The sequence below is a fragment of the Calonectris borealis genome, chromosome 7 (genome assembly GCF_964195595.1).
Source record: "Calonectris borealis chromosome 7, bCalBor7.hap1.2, whole genome shotgun sequence".
Lineage (NCBI taxonomy): Eukaryota > Metazoa > Chordata > Aves > Procellariiformes > Procellariidae > Calonectris > Calonectris borealis.
In genome coordinates this window covers 37,823,766-37,839,545 of record NC_134318.1, presented here as the reverse complement: position 1 = coordinate 37,839,545, position 15,780 = coordinate 37,823,766, and the positions used below count along the sequence as shown (strand labels likewise).

Here is a 15,780-nt window from a genome sequence, read left to right as displayed (position 1 = left end):
ATGCCTCCCTGTGTTTGGACAACCAAGGCTGCCATGTGTGTGTTGGGAGTGTAAGAGGCTGAACTCACCACAGGTCTATTTTAACGTCGTTCTGCGCAAATGCATGAAAACCATCTCCTGCGGATTTCTGGATGTCTTGCAAGCCAGTGTTTCAGACAGCTGGAAAAGGCTGATTCCTTTTTTTCCCATGTGGGCAAAATTTTCAGGCAGAAGAGGCTGTTTCTGAGGAAGCTGACTGAACCTTAAAGGTTTAGAATTAACTTCCCTGGCCATTGGATAATCCATATGAAAAGTGATGAGGGGCATGCAGAGGGGATAGGGAAAAGATGACCCCCTGAAAACGAGAGGCGGAAACCATAATGAGCATATTCATTAGCCAAGGGCAGACAAGTACATCCTTCCCGTTCTCAGATAATCCTGAGCAGACGGCTCTTTATTTGCACAGTGTCCTCAGCCCTCTCGGATGCCCTGGCTGGTCTCCGAGAGGATCAGAGCAGCCTGGGGGGCCTGCCCTGCCTCAGCAGACAGATGTGAGCCAGGTTTACATGTGTGGTTGACATCAATTAGCTGAAGCAAGTTTCCATTTTCCAAAGGGTCAAGTCAGAGTTATTCCAGCAAACACAGGGAAGCTAGAAGGCTTTTGCCCACTGACCAAGTCATCCCAATGATTTTCCTGACCACAAATGACAAACAGTTAAGAAGCATGTGAACTTGGGAGCGTAACCTCTCCAAAACAACACGGAAGGAAAAGCAGAGCTTCAATTCATGGCGCTGCTTAGCATAAAACCAGTGTAGTTAATGACTCCAGCCCAAACCTTCAACAAGTCTGAGCAAACGCATTGCAGACGCAGCCCTCCGTAAGTCTAAAGGACAGGACGCAGGACTGCCCAAGGACCTATTCTGGGACAGCATCACCGGGACAGAGCAGACTCCACGTTGTTTCCATAGGCTCTCATGCAGTTTGGCATCATTGCAAGAGACAGAAATCCTCAGTAAGTGTTTAGTTAACTAACATTTGTATTATAAACAGCGGGTAAAGGATGAGGAAATAGGACTTGAGCAAACCGTGAGAAAATGCCTTTTAGTCTGAGACCACAGCAAAGGGACTCCTAATCAAGGCAACACTGTGATTTTTCAGATTCCTCTGCCACACTACATTACAGCCTGGCCCCAGTGACAGAAGAATGCTTATTAAAATAAATTCTGATTAGAAAGCATTAATTTGAATAACAAGGTTGCTGTTCTGCTGCTCAGATATTTTCCCAGAATTGAACTTTGGAAAGATGAGCTTATGCAGAAAGTATGCTGAGAAGGTACTTTCCTGGACTAAGACATAGTGATCAGCAGAGATATTGATCCAGATATTGTCTCTGGAACAACAACAAGAATTATGTATTGATTTCTCTGGAGACTGGATTATGTATCGATTATGCTAGCTGCAAAGCAGAGGCCCAAGTAATGCTATACTCTCTGGCTAAAATGGTGCCCGTAGAGTAGTGAAGTCAATAGAAAGGGGAGATGAGAAATCCATTGAGTCAAAGGGTAAAGTCCCAGGGCAATTAATTAAATGGCAAAACTCTCCTTCGCTCAAGTAAGGCCAGGATTTCTACTTAAGTATTTGGCATCCTGAAAAGTCTCCTAATAGGAACCCAAAGGACACAGTGAATAACGCTTTGAGTAAGTAAATAATTCGAGCCCATCCTGAATCCATGTAACACACTGTGTTCAGACAGGCACTTCATTCATTGCTTACTTCAATCGGGTCATTATTGAAATGCGCAGGGTTTAGAAAAATTTGAAAACTAGCTGTGGAGATAACTCTTGGACCAAGCCTTAAAGCACCAGCCACCGTAGCCAGTGAAAAGCGTTGTTGTGTTGGCCTTTTACCAGCAAGATAATAAGCTTACGGGGGGACGGAGATGACTCGCTGGATGTAAGCGATAGAAGCTGAATTTGTACGAGAAAGGTAACAATGTAGAAAACAGTCCCTGAAGGCTCACCTTTCAAAACACAAAGCCTCTGTCTCGTATTAAACTCTGCAGATTGCTTTACAGAAGCTTAATGTTTCTTTCTTTCAGAGCTTCTCTTACTGTGACATTCAGCTTTTGTTTTGGCCATTCCGAAAACTAATTGTAACATGTTCCCTAGAAGGCATTTAGTAAAACTAAACAGTTAGAGGAAGAGGTCTCCGTACTTGAATCCAATTCTTGGTGCGGTATGACCTGCCCTTCCAGGATTCAGCCAGAATCATTAAAAAGTGATACATGAAACTTTCCTTATGGGAGATGGAAGGCTTTAGTGATCAGTGAAGATGACTCACTCAGAAGTGCAAGTGCTGAAGTCTGCATTTATTTTGGTGGTGAAAATAGGAAGGGAGAAAGGAAAGAGCATCCGAAGGCAAAGATCCTCGGCATCAAGGTTAAAGCAATGGCGTGCAAAAAGAAAACTACTTTTTGCCAATGCACAGAGCTGAGAGAGGGTGTTTGTGAGCAGGAGCCTGGACTCAGCTGCCTGGCTTTGTCCAGCAGAAGGACTCATATATCATTTTAATTTCATCTCACTCATATTACATAGATGTTTTCTTCTCCATAAAGAACTGATTTGAGAGAAGAGCACATTTTAGCCAGTAGACAAGTGGAAGGCCAGGCACTGCTGATCAGCCAGCTTCCCTTTCACGGGACTTTTCCCTCCCTTCCTTATCCTATAATTGTTCATAAAAACAAAGACATATTTTCATTTAGCAAAATACCCATTGCTAGCCTTAGACTGGAGTAAGGAGGTTATTGCTGTGTCCAGCTAACCTCTGGCAGCAAAGAAAGAAATTGCAAGCATGGCCTTTATTCTGTGCATTTCCTGGAGGAAAGGAGACCGAACAGGAATTCAGATAAGAAAACTAATGCTGTTGCTGTTCTTCATATTCTGTGAAGTACATTAATGGGGATAACAATACACATTAGACATCCTATTCAGTAACATTTTTAGTACCCAGCTGAGTCCAAATATAAACTATAATGGCATATGGAGACTGTCTTAAGAGTCATTTCAAATCAATTTAGTTTTATATAGCGTCTCTCAAAGTATCTCAAGGTGATTTACAGTGAAAAAGAAAATAATGGGCTAGTGATTTAGTAGAGTAAGGCATGGCAGCTGTCAGGCAGGAAAGCAAAAATGCTGCATGGACATGCAAAACTCTAATTTAAAAGCAGTACAAAGGTAAACATATCTCTTTGCTCTTCCAGTAAAAGAAGCAGCTAGGTAATGAAGCCAGGCTGGGTTCAGTTTAACTCAACTGTTCCACAAAGCACCGGGGGCTTTTCCATTTACAGACAGAACTGGAACCAAAAACTGAAACATTCCCACTCAACTGTTGAGATTAGGAAAAGCCAGGAAAGAAATATTTGTGACCAAGTCATTTTAGCAGTTTTACCATCATATTTCACAACCTCAGAAATTTTAGACTTCCTGTGGGTTGGACTTTTGCCCTACGGGCTTATTAAGTCAAGAAGGCAGCTTTAAGTGCCTTTTTCATGGGAACTGTTAAAGCCTCTCTTGAAGAATCAAGACTCTACTCAAGAAACCTTGATCTTGCCAGTGTGGCAACCATTGCGCTGCTCCTGTTAAGCAAAGGCAGCCTGCAGGTGGAGTTCCCTTCAGATCACAGTACCGAAGTGGCACATGCCTCATTGGGTCTCTTCCTCTTAACGGTCAAGGTGGCACATGCCTTGTTGGGTCTCTTCCTCTTAACGGACAAGGTGGCACATGCCTTGTTGGGTCTCTTCCTCTTAACGGACAAGGTGGCACATGCCTTGTTGGGTCTCTTCCTCTTAACGGACAAGGTGGCACATGCCTTGTTGGGTCTCTTCCTCTTAATGGACAAGGTGGCACATGCCTCATTGGGTCTCTTCCTCTTAATGGACAAGGCCCTCTCACGAGTGCTCATCCCCACATAGCCTCTGAGGAGTACTCAGCTCACAGTTGGACCTCCTCAGAGGTTAACAATTATTCAGAGCATGTTTCAAGGGTGGGAGGTGTCTTCAGCTACAGGACACCTCTTCTGTGGGTTTTCACTCTCCTGCTCACCACTCAAGTGAAGCTGCTAAGGAAGCCATGAAAAAGCTTGTATTTTGGCATCCATAGTATGAAGATAACATGTCCCTCCCATCAAATAGTTCAGAATCACCTGTTGGATATGAATGTTTCAATGCACTTCAGGCAAGAGAGAGGTAATACTAATGTATTCCTAGGTGAGAACCTGAGTACATAGAATCATAGAACAGCCCAGGTTGGAAAGGACCTTGAAAGGTCATCTGGTCCAACCTTTTGTCGGAAAGAAAGCCTAGATGAGATTATCCCGCACCCTGTCCAATCGCATCTTGAAAACCTCCAGTGATGGGGACTCTTCCACGTCCCTGGGGAGGTTGTTCCTATGTGACACTTCTCCGAGAGGCTTAAGCCATCCGATTTCCCTTCCAGGTGCCCAGACACATTCAGAATTTGTCATCGCTGTTGCCTGTAGGCCAGGGAGATGGTGGAAGCCTGACCCGCTCACGCCGTTCCTGGCATCAGCCACAACAAAGGCTGCTAGACCTCTTCTCAACTTCCCCAGCGAGCACGTAGGGGCTGTTCAGGGTGTTAAAGCTGCAAAGAGCCTGAATCATGATTACTTGAAAAAATGCCCCCCCCCCAACCATCTTGGCAAGTGCTGAGCTTGTTTAGCTGCCTCGGGGCTGACGTTGAATGTTCTCACACAGAGCAATCCACACGGGAATTCACTGCTCCCACACGTTTGAGTCTGCTAACTGCACGGCGCGGCGCAGCACCATCTCGCAGACCGTGGCTGCGTGCGTCACGTGAGGCTGTAAGTACTGGTGTGATGTCTATTCATCTGGGGAAGTGTTTTCTTTTCCTTTCTGCTGTGCAAGTAGTATATGTTTTATTAAATAAAGTGCATGTTCCTTATGCAAATGAATGCACTTTAGAATTATGATATACTGACACATTGTATGTTAAATATGTATGACATTTAAAAATCTAAGCAAGAGCTAAAAATCATTTATAAATATTAAAGAGCATGAAGTCTACTTTTTGTTTTCATTTTGCTTCTGATCGTGCACTCTGGGAAAAACACTCCTCACAATATAAGACTGAATTATCTGTCCAAGAACTAAACCTATAATTTTATTCTATCAGTCAAGCTGTATGTCACACTATTTTTATATCAAGACAATCAGGTTCTTTGAAGCACAGACACACACCTACTTAAAAGAAGCGTTCCTCTGAAAGCAGAAGACTTTGGAATCAGCGGCAATTTGTATCTTTCGAGCGACTGATAACTAAATGGAGAAATGCAGCTCCTAATGAAAAGAAGGTTTCTTTCTGGCCAGGATGATATTCCATTAGGACATTTGGGTCCAGATTCATCCCTCTTGACTGCAAGCATCTAAGCTGGCTTCGAATCACTGACTTCTAATGGCTTAAAATCCGTCATTCAGAGGTTCTTATTTCTCTTTCTTGACAAAAAAGGACAGTAGGCCATCTGAACTCCTAACCCGAGTACCTTAGTTAAGTATCTAAAAAGAAATTAAATTAATCCAGGCCTTGCTTTAGTTTTTTAAGTATTTGCTGCGTGGGAGACCTGTTAGAGAATCTAGCATTCAACCCATTGCTATGGCACAGTCAACCTTGCCTCTAGGAAGTATTTTCTGCTACACAGGGCTTAAACATCCCTCTGGGATGAAGCAGAAGTTTCCCATTAAGAAAAAAAAGTGCAGCGAGCCCAGTGCAGACATTAAAATACCACCACCAGGGAGGCAGTTTTACATTACAAGTGAAGGAGCACAACTTCGTGTTTCCTTCTGCCCAAAGACCTTCAGGTAACTTGCAAACACCAGAAAAGTTTCAGAACAGACTATAAATATCCTGTGCCCATTTTACGTACTGAGAAACCAGGTACACAGGTCAAATATGAAGTGCAGAGCATGGTAGAGAATGGAAACTCCAGCTCTGGAGTCCCAGTAATTTCCCGTCCCGTAACACCACCATTTTTTCTTGATGAAGAAGCAACTGCTCTCAGATTGGTCTTCACTGCACATTCACTTACCTCACTAAACTATTCCATGTGCTTCTGCTGCACTGTGGGGCTGCTGGCAAATGGACAAGGATGGCAGGAGTGCCATGGGACAGCAGGGAAGGGATTTGGCATCTGGAAATCTGCACCAACACCATCTGAAATGAAGCAGTACTACCTTCTCACTTTACTAGCCTTGCTATCAGCAAAATGCCTTTCTCCATTTCCAGATGAGAACTAGAGCAGTGGGAAATACTTTCCCTCAGTATTTGTCCCTCATTTTTCTGCTGACTGAAAATTTAAGGCAAATGGTCATTTTGGTGGATTTAAAAAGCAGTGGAACTTCATGCCCCTAATGAATGGGCAGCAGGAACTCATACTGGCAGTGCTAAATGGCTGCACATGAATCTAGCCAGGCTCAGTAAACGAAACCAGATCCCAAAATGCAGTCTGAGATAACTCAAAGTATGCATTGGAATTTATTGTAGGAAAATGACTGACCGGAAAAAAAAAAAAAGTGGTCTGCTCTGCCCCTGCACCTCCAAAACATATTGTACCATTTAAACGCTTTAGAAAGACATCTGCCAAAAACACAATTAATTCTCCTGAAGGTCAGATGCATTTCTCTCGTAAAACAGTTGAAGCAGCAATTGTACATCTTGATTACTCTTATGAAAGCAACTTAGGAAAAATCCTAGGATTGTTCTTGTGTTTGAAGTTGGATATTTATTGCTTACTGGCAGTGACTTTTGTTGCAAAGGTTAAACGCGGTCAGCAAATGATCGAAACCCCCCCAAAAAAGGGTTAGTCCCAGTGCAGCCTGTCCAAAATTCCTGCAGCAGATCTGTAGTTCTGTTTGGAGTGCCACCCTGTGGACACAGCTGCTACCATGAGCTCCTCTCCTTCCGACAGCCCTGAGGTGCCACGCTGAGGAACCAACAGCGGTGGAAGCAAGAACGGGTGATAGCACCTCTCAGCTCCAAAACAGGCTGTCCCACGTCAGTCTTGCATGTCCCTGGCTACCCTGGGGCAAATGGTGGGGGGGGAGGAGTGGGAATTTTTGTACCAAAATACAGTGTCTGTTACCAAAGACCATTTTTGCCGGTGCTTTCTACACAAGAGTATATGAAATGCCACCACCTCTTTTGAGCTGGAGAGGAAATAATTGTTGGTAACAGCTGAGGTCTCTTGCATTACACCACCGATGGAGAGCTTTGCACACTGAGAAGAGACCAGAGAAGCCCCCTGCTCATCCACAGATGAATTAAGACCCTGGTAAGCTCAAGTTCATCCTTAGAAGTCAATTGCTGGATTGGATTATAATTTTTTTTTCTCTCTGACTGTTTGTATGAGTCTTGCAGGTTTATTCACTGGAGATTGCCACCATAAATTTTAGGACTCTGGTTTACCAAGCCTATAACAACTCTGTTTAGCAAAGGTGTGCCTTGCAGCATTCCTTCAGTAATGCCACTTTGGCTGTCCCTTACCTCTGGGGTGAGGTATTTCATCATGATTTCCTTTCCTTTCTCTCCCAGCTTTTCATCTGGAGCAATTTCATATTCTGCCTGGAACAGATATAAAAAAAAAGTCAATATTTGCACTCATATTTCACCATTATAACTTCATTTTGGATGTGGCCTTAACGGAACGCTCTGTCTGAAAAATCTGAAGGATAAATACCATTTTCTGATGGAAGTAAAACCCGCACACACGGGTGTAATAGGATTTTAATCCTATTAAAAACCTTCCACTATATTTTGACCAAACCCTAGTGGTGCATTTTCTGAGACGATGTCTCTTAATTAACACCAATGAAATGTAATTCATTTATATTTTATAGCCTTGCCAAGCCAGCTTTCAGAAAGCATTCAGTGACTAGAGAGGCAACTTTGATTGGTTTTACTCAAAGGGAAGATGGACACAGAAGGTGTCTTTTGACTTTGGAGTAGTAGAGAAAGTGAATGTTTGTTAATTCTTGCCACAGTGGTATTTCAAGCACCAGGTGAACTCCTTCAGTAGATTGTCTTTTTGGTCAAATGCGTCCTTCCTATTTATTTATGTCTTCCCCTTGCTCTAACACTTCTCTTGGTCTAACACTCCTTCTGCAAAGCAGAGAGATTTGCCCATCGCTTTTAGTGATCCTTGACTCAGTCCCTCCTGAAGGCAGATCTAAGAGCCGATTTCTTAGGCGGATTTCTTAGGACCCAGCTGAAACAAGAGGGACCATTTAGAGGAATAGACACTATAGGCAAAATTCTCTTTGACTTCCCCGGTGCATTAAAAATGAGAGCACCACCTTCCCCCCCACAAAGTTTACCTACATTTTAAAATTCTGACTATTCTATGTATTGTAGCATTACTGACTTTTGACGAGTTTCAGGACAACTTTTACATAAGAATCAAAGGAAGCATTACTTGTGCACCACCAAGACATTAATCCATGGAATTTTGGATGCATGGCAGGCATTCGAAAGAAACACACACGTGCCGCGTAGGACTGCAGCAGCTAAATGACAACAACAAGTTCTTAGAGACATTGCCACTCAGCACTGCCCAGGATACAAAGCTTTAGCCTTAGGATCAAAATATTTTCCAGAAAAAAAAAAAAAAAAAGACAGCCTAACAGCTTTCATGACTAGGAAAAGGATCCCAGAAAGTCCTGCCAAACCAATTAAGTAACCTGGTCCAATACAAGCTGTCTGAGATGATAAATGAGGAGGAAGTTAAAAGACAAAAAAAAGAAAAGGTAAATCAGACTGAACTGGCAAATACTTGGAAGAACAAATTTCAGAACTATCGCCCACTGGAAGATGTATGTGCTGCTCTGAGCTTGACGCAATAAATCCGAAGGCAGGCTGTAACGGATACCCTAGCTAAGCAGACCTAGGAATGACACAAAAACCACAATGTAGTAATAACGTCATTACCCATCTATCTGGCCAGTGCCGATTTAGCTATTGCAGCTTAAGTCTGAAGCTACGTATTTATACACATACATAGCAGGTTGCTTGAACAGTCTGAAACTGCGATCTGATTTGGTTTGGGAAATGACAATGACCGCAAATAACAGAGAAAACTGTATTGCTGATGAAAAATACACCGAAAGCTAAAATCCACAAGTACAATACTTCTCTTTTAGTGACCACTTTGGGGGTGAACAGATTACCTTCTCATAAAACTTAACACAAGGGTTTAAAAAAATCTTTCATCCAATTTCCTCCTTTTAGATGGTATCTGAGTACAGGTCATTTCAGCTCTTAAAGCACAGACACTCTCGAATGTTTACAGCATCTTAACAGCATTTTTCTCCATGGTTCCTTGCTAGGGGATAAAGCGATGGCGAGAGTAACAGAAGGAACAATTTTTTAAAAGGTCAAAGTTGCATCTTATTTGGACCTTACAGTTTATGGTTAGGTTCACCAAAACAAACTAGGTGTTTTTCATAGAAAAGAAAAGAGAAACAATGTATTTCAATAAAAGAAAATAGTTGCGCTTAAATGTAACTGTCTGTGCAGAAGACTGCAAAGAAAGGAGAACTCTTTGGCATTGCCTTGGCATGGAAGCATCTAGGGGATCTTCTGAGTCCTCCATTCAATGCTATTTACAATTTATCCAATAATGACCGTTTCTTTCTCCTTCCTTTGCTTTTAGACTCTGGATCCTGGTAATATATTGGTTCCCTAGTAAATAAAACCTGATTCAAGGTCATCATCTGCCATTTGAAGTGCAGGGAGATGTCCAAAAATTTGATGTCCTTTTTGCCACAGATACCCTATTATATTTACATCCCATCCGAATTGTACAAAAGGAAGCAAATCAGGACAGACCAGAAGACAGAAATTTAGCAGGAATTGGATCAGTGTTTTGAAATGCAGTTCCTGATGGGATCCAACATATGCAGAGCTAAAGGCACACACACACACACACACACGCAGAGCACCTAATTCTGCCTCAAGATAGTTGGGAAGGAATAAAAGGAAAGTTTAATTATACATGCATTTGACATCTCCGAAAATGCGACACTGAGGTGGGGAAGGTAGGAAGTGACAGACAAGTGAGGATGTGAGAAGGAACCATAAGCTCCAACTGTGAACAGTGTTGATTTCACTGAAGCTCAAGTACTAGAAGCCCGCTTCATTTTGTTTCTAAGTTCATTATTACTTCTCCCTTCACTGCCACTTTCGAGCTATTCGGCAACAGATACTGGTACGTTTTCAGCCACGGGCTCCTATTACAGGAAGAATTGCTCATGTAGACAGACAGAGCGACTTCCCCATGCTCGTTCTGCCACATGCCTGGGAAGCGTACCAAGGTCCTCAACTCTCAATCTTGTGCTTGAATCACAAGATACATCCCCTTCTTCCACAATACTCAAAAGCATGGCTACAGTTCGCAAATCCTTAATTGCTAGAAATAACATCGTTACTTAAAATCCATGTGGAACAAAATATTTTCCATTATTCCTTTGATGAATCCAGGCATGTGTTTCAAGGCTCCTGCTCTGAAGTCTAATAGCTTCTCCATGCCCTAGTTAGGTCAGACAGGGCCCTATTCATAGCTCATAAATGAGGGGAGGATTTACGATCACCCTGACTGCATGGGACGAGCTGCAGGGAAGGCTCTTTCTGCGGGCAGGCGCGGATCCTTCAGTCCAAATGGCGAGAGGATGTGGGCTGGCCGCCGTTTGTTGCTAACTTTTCTTTTGGCTGCTGTTTCGGAGGTAGTAGTTACTTCGATGGCTCCTGCTTCCCTAGAAGAACCCTGGCTGAATGGGGGCACGGGGGTGCGAAGTGTCCTTCCCTTTGGAGCAGTTGCCCTCGGGATGGGCTGAGCGAGATCGGATGGGAAAACGCACTTCCACTGGGAAAGGGAGCAACGTCCAGCCTGTGGCTGGCTGTGGGATGGGGCCGTGGGCTCAGAAACGGCTGAGCAAGAGGTTCAGGGGCTGGAAGGTGCCTGTGACCGATGGAGAGCATCGCCTGGGCAATGGCACAGGGACGCAGCGAGGGCTCGCATCAGCAACCTTAATTCTGACACGTTGTTTTATCTAGTGTTTGATTTTCATCTTAATATTCTTTGAGCTCCTGAAACGGCATGGCTTAAAAATACGTGAAAATTGAAAAACGGAGCCAAAGGGATCTCTCTGCAGATCTGGGAGGATCCTCTCCCACAGCAGGTAGCTGCTGGTTGCCTGCGGGAGCAGGCATGGCCACAGGAGTCGGTCCCTCGTACCCACCGGGAGATGGAGATGGAACAGACACTCCCACCAGAGCAGTTTTGGCTTCTTGGTATAAGTCAGGAGCAGTGGAGTCACCGTCTGAGCATCTGCAGGAGGCTACTGGTGTTTCGGTCCCAATTTTACACCTCCGCTTTCTCAGCTCCCTCCTCTGTTATCCCCAGCATCTCTCTCTGCTCCAGCTCCTGCTCGCTCCTTCCTCGGACGCCGGGCTCTGCCCTGTTATTGCTCTGTGCTCCAGCGACTGCCCTTGCACTTGCCTCCGCTGGATTTAAAATCTGTGACTGAAAATTGGAAGGCAAAACCCAAACAGCTGGGATTCATAATAACTCGCATTTCTAAATGAAAAGTGAACTTGAAACCACATTTTTCATATTTAAATGCAGGGCAAAAAGAGCCCTTTTGACTGTTTAAAAACACGTTTTGAGTTAATGAGTTTGTTGATATCAACAAACTGGCATTTCTGATGGAAAAAGCCTTGAACAGCTTTAAGACACACATACACAGATGGTTTATATACCATGTAAGGGACTTAACCAAACGAAATCTCCCTAACAGCGAGACAGGGTTTTTACAAATGGCATTAAACGGATGCTCGCTCACCCTTTTACCCCAGATAAGTGTAATGTCTAGTGAAGCGTTCAGCTGAAAAGTCCACCCGAGGAGATCGTGCCTCTCACCCCCGGCCCCGGTGCCCAGATAGCACAAGCAGAAACAACCCGGAGAGGCAGCGGGGCTATTTTCCTCCAGAGGATGTATTTCTGTGCGACTTCAGTGCAAAGAAATAACATCGTACAGGCTAGAGAGAAAACAATGTCAGGTTATTTTCTCCTTGACCAGAATTAGCCACGTTCTCCTCCAGTCAATCTAAATCTGGTCCACATTAAAATGTTAAAAGCCCTCCCCTGGAAAAAAAAAAAAAAAAAAAAGAATGTGAGTAGATGAAGCAGGAAAGGGAGTCCAGAAGCTAAAGTCTTTGTTATAACAGCACATAAAAATCACAGGAGAGGAGAGGGAAACGTCAGGAACCGGCACCCCGGGAATGTGCTGCTGAGAAGGGGACGGGGCAAGAGGTCCCTGCTGAACTGCCGCCTTCTTGTGCTGGAGGCACCGGCTGCGGGGAAGGAAACACGTCTTGCTAGCAGATTCCTTGCTCACTGATCAGCCTTTCAGCACAGGAAACGTATCCCCTAACCCTTTATTTTAATGTCTTTCAACAGCTCCGAAGTCGTATGATATCGCTAAAATATTTGTAAGCGCAGCAAAGTGTGCTTTAGGGCTGTGCGTGAATTCTTTGTTACGGGCTTATAGGGGAACTGATTTAATCATAAACCATCTCCATTTAATGATAATAGTTTATGTTCACATAGTTCCTTCATCTGAATGGCTGCATGAGGGTTTGGTGAACTATTCGTGGGATATCTTTGTGTTTACGTGCACACAGATAAGCACGCAATGCGTTCAGAGGCACAGGTTGCAGCCACCGGTACTTCTTACTAGATATTTTATCTAGTCAAGTCAGGACCCCTGTCATGAAATTGTTTGCACAATATCCGTAATAAGAGATGGCTCCCTGTCCTTATAGCCTTACAGTACCGGCTAGGAGAAGGGGTTGATGTTGCCCCATTTCCGAGACAAACAGCCACGATGATGGCCGCTTACTGGTCCCACAGCAGCGGTGGGAACCAAACACCCACAGCTCCACCAGCGCTGCACTGCAAAGCGCTGCATCTCTTTGTTTTTATCGCTTTTAATGTTGGGGCCTACTGCTTACAAACCACGTATCTTTGTAGTCTGTTTTACAACTGATAGATTGTGGCTAATTACCCAAACATTGTTCTCAGAAAACATGTAGAAACTTTATGCCTCTGAGCACTTTAATCTCAATTATTGGTTGAAATTGGCCAAGGTATTCACAGGTTTCCGAGGGAACTGACAGATACACACCTACATGTGTGCAGAATTTAATAATACAAATCCTTTTTTCTTCAGAAAACAGCCTAACAACTGTTTAACTGCACAGACAAAAAACCCCAGATGCTGCTATAATTAGATTGCAGGAGGCTACATCAGACCAGGTTAGTCATTTCACCCAACAGCTGAAATAAATGTCCAGCAAGAAGGGATTTTTTTTTTCTCTTTACCTATTCTAGTCTGCAAGGTCTGGTTGATTTTACCAGTCTTTGGAAGCAGAAGTGTGAGAGAGAGCTTGCAAAACTTAGTCTCACATAAGTATGGGAATGGAGGTTGTTGGTAGGTTGTTGAGTGTCTGACTTAGCTTCTGGTTTCCTCCCAGCAGCCCCGATCGCTGCTTTCTTTGCAGGCAGTTGAGTGCACTGGTTAAAAAACTGTATTAAAAATTGGGAGGCATCAATTACTGGCTTCTGCTAATGATTTACTGTGTGACCTGGTAAAGTCACTTAGCTGTGCTCTGTAAGAGAGGTGGTCCTACCTCTCAATGCACAAAAAGCTCTGTGAGCCTCTCATGAACAGCTAAATATTTTCCTCTATTATTTTTTTCTTTTTATTTGATATTACACAAAAGCTAAGTTTTGCATCTCATGTTAGAAAAATAACTAAGTCAAAAGAAAATGGAGGCTCTTGGCTTTTTCTGCTTGGGGCTCGTTACAGCAGGTGGTCTCCAAAAGGTTTCACATTCCTGGTGGTCTCAGAATAGGGCTGTAAAGTCAAACTTCTGGTCTCATTATAGGACTTTTTTGCCTAACGTAGGACTTGGCCTGAATCCCACGACTCACTCAACACAGTGTGACCCCGCTGGGCGAATTTCAGTAGCAATCATCCAATTTAATGGCTACGGGCTGTGTTGCTCGACCTTAATATTGCCTAATACAGGGATTTTCATGGGCTGGGAGCAAGCTTGTACAGAATTTGAAATCAATAAACAAAGAAGACTGCTGTTAATTAGCATTAAAAAGAAGAGGGAAAGAGTAAATATTCAGACCTCCACAGAGCCAGGCATTTTGGTCGTGAAATCCTTGCACTGCCAGTCTGAGCCTAACTGGGAACAGATCGCTGGCCCAGTAAAGGTACGCAGGGCAGCTCCAGCCTGCAAAAGCAACCCGGGGGTGGGTACAAAGCACACCCTCGCAAAAGGATTTGGGGATATCAGTCCGGGATTGCTTGGAGAGGGAGCTTTAAAGCAAAGCCAGTCCCACCACAAGCTTTCGCAGGACCGGTGTTTCCTGTGCTGCCGGGATGCGGGGAGGACACGGAGTTTCAGCGCTTGGCACCGCTCCACAGGGCTTCAGGAGAATGAAATGACACGGTGCCCTCAATTCCCGCAGCCGGAGGCGGGCTGGGCCGCGGGGAGAGGCTGGGAAAGGCTGGGAGATGCTGGGAGAGGCTCCGGGCAGCGCTGCAGCCAAGGTTATCAGGCGCTGCTCTGGGGCTGGTGGCACTGGGGGGACACACGGGGGGACAGTAATACTTCCTTTTGCCCAGATTTTATTACCGCTGTCAGCTTAACTGGTACGCCAGGCGTGTGCAGGGCTCCCACAATGTGGGCTTGTTCTCAGCAGTCCCTGGGCGCTTGCTGGAACCAAAATGTGACGCCTGCGAGGAGGCGTGAGAAAAGAACAGAGCCTTGCTAACCCTCTCCAAAGTGAGGACGGCTCTGTCTCTTCTGTCTGAAATGAAAACCTCTTGGAAACAGTCTTTTGTGGCTGTCTCCCAAAGGATTTCTGCGGCTTCCTAGAGGGACGGCCATCACCTGTCTCCTCGGGGCTGTGGGTGTCACACCTTATGTGGCATTTCTGCGGGGATGCCTCCCCCTAAACGGGTGCATGGGGGGGACAGTGGCAGACACCTCACTAGACGATGCCAGTTCGGTGCAAGACAACACATCCAGGGCACCCAAAATGTCCTGCCGGCCTTGAGCACAGCTGCACAGAGCGTTTCTCAGATGCAGCAGTTTCACGTACCTCGATGGCTAAACCTTCCACTGGGGAAAATCACGACCAGTGCTAGGAATATCAGGTAGAAGTTGTGACCAGCTAAAACTGATTTGAATAGGACTTTATCCAACACCAGCTGTGATGCTGTAGATTTGCTGTCGATACTGCAGTACTAACATAAACGTTCAGTGACCGCGTGTCCTCTCCCAGACTCTTTTACAACTCCAGTGCAGTCCTCGCATCTCCTATACTTCAGAATAGCTTCACCATAATACAAACAAAAAACTTTTATTCCTGTTGGTATGCATCGTTTTGCTTTCGACTGTCAGTGTTAGCCAGAGAGCGAAGCTCCCCAGACACTCACGCTCAGCAGTGACAAGTTCATCTTCTCCTCTGGTATGATTTAGCCTTTTGGCTCGTTAACACCCTACCCTTCCGCAGGCTCGCAGCAAGAAAGCCACTGAGAGACTTTTCTACTATGAACAGCTTCTCCTGCTGGCACTACACATGGCCAAGTGCTGCCAGACTGAAAAAGAGCATCAGGTCCCCCAGGGCTGGGGGGT

At 44.6% G+C, this 15,780-nt stretch overlaps 1 protein-coding gene across 1 annotated transcript in view; it reads right to left on the bottom strand.

The window, feature by feature from the left end:
• GRK5 (G protein-coupled receptor kinase 5) overlaps window positions 1–15,780 on the bottom strand; it is a 174,727-nt gene that overhangs the window by 50,070 nt on the left and 108,877 nt on the right. Inside the window, exon 4 of the mRNA XM_075155171.1 lies at window positions 7,555–7,632. Within this exon, the coding sequence (XP_075011272.1) occupies window positions 7,555–7,632 (78 nt within the window). The remainder of the gene's footprint in view (window positions 1–7,554; window positions 7,633–15,780) is intronic.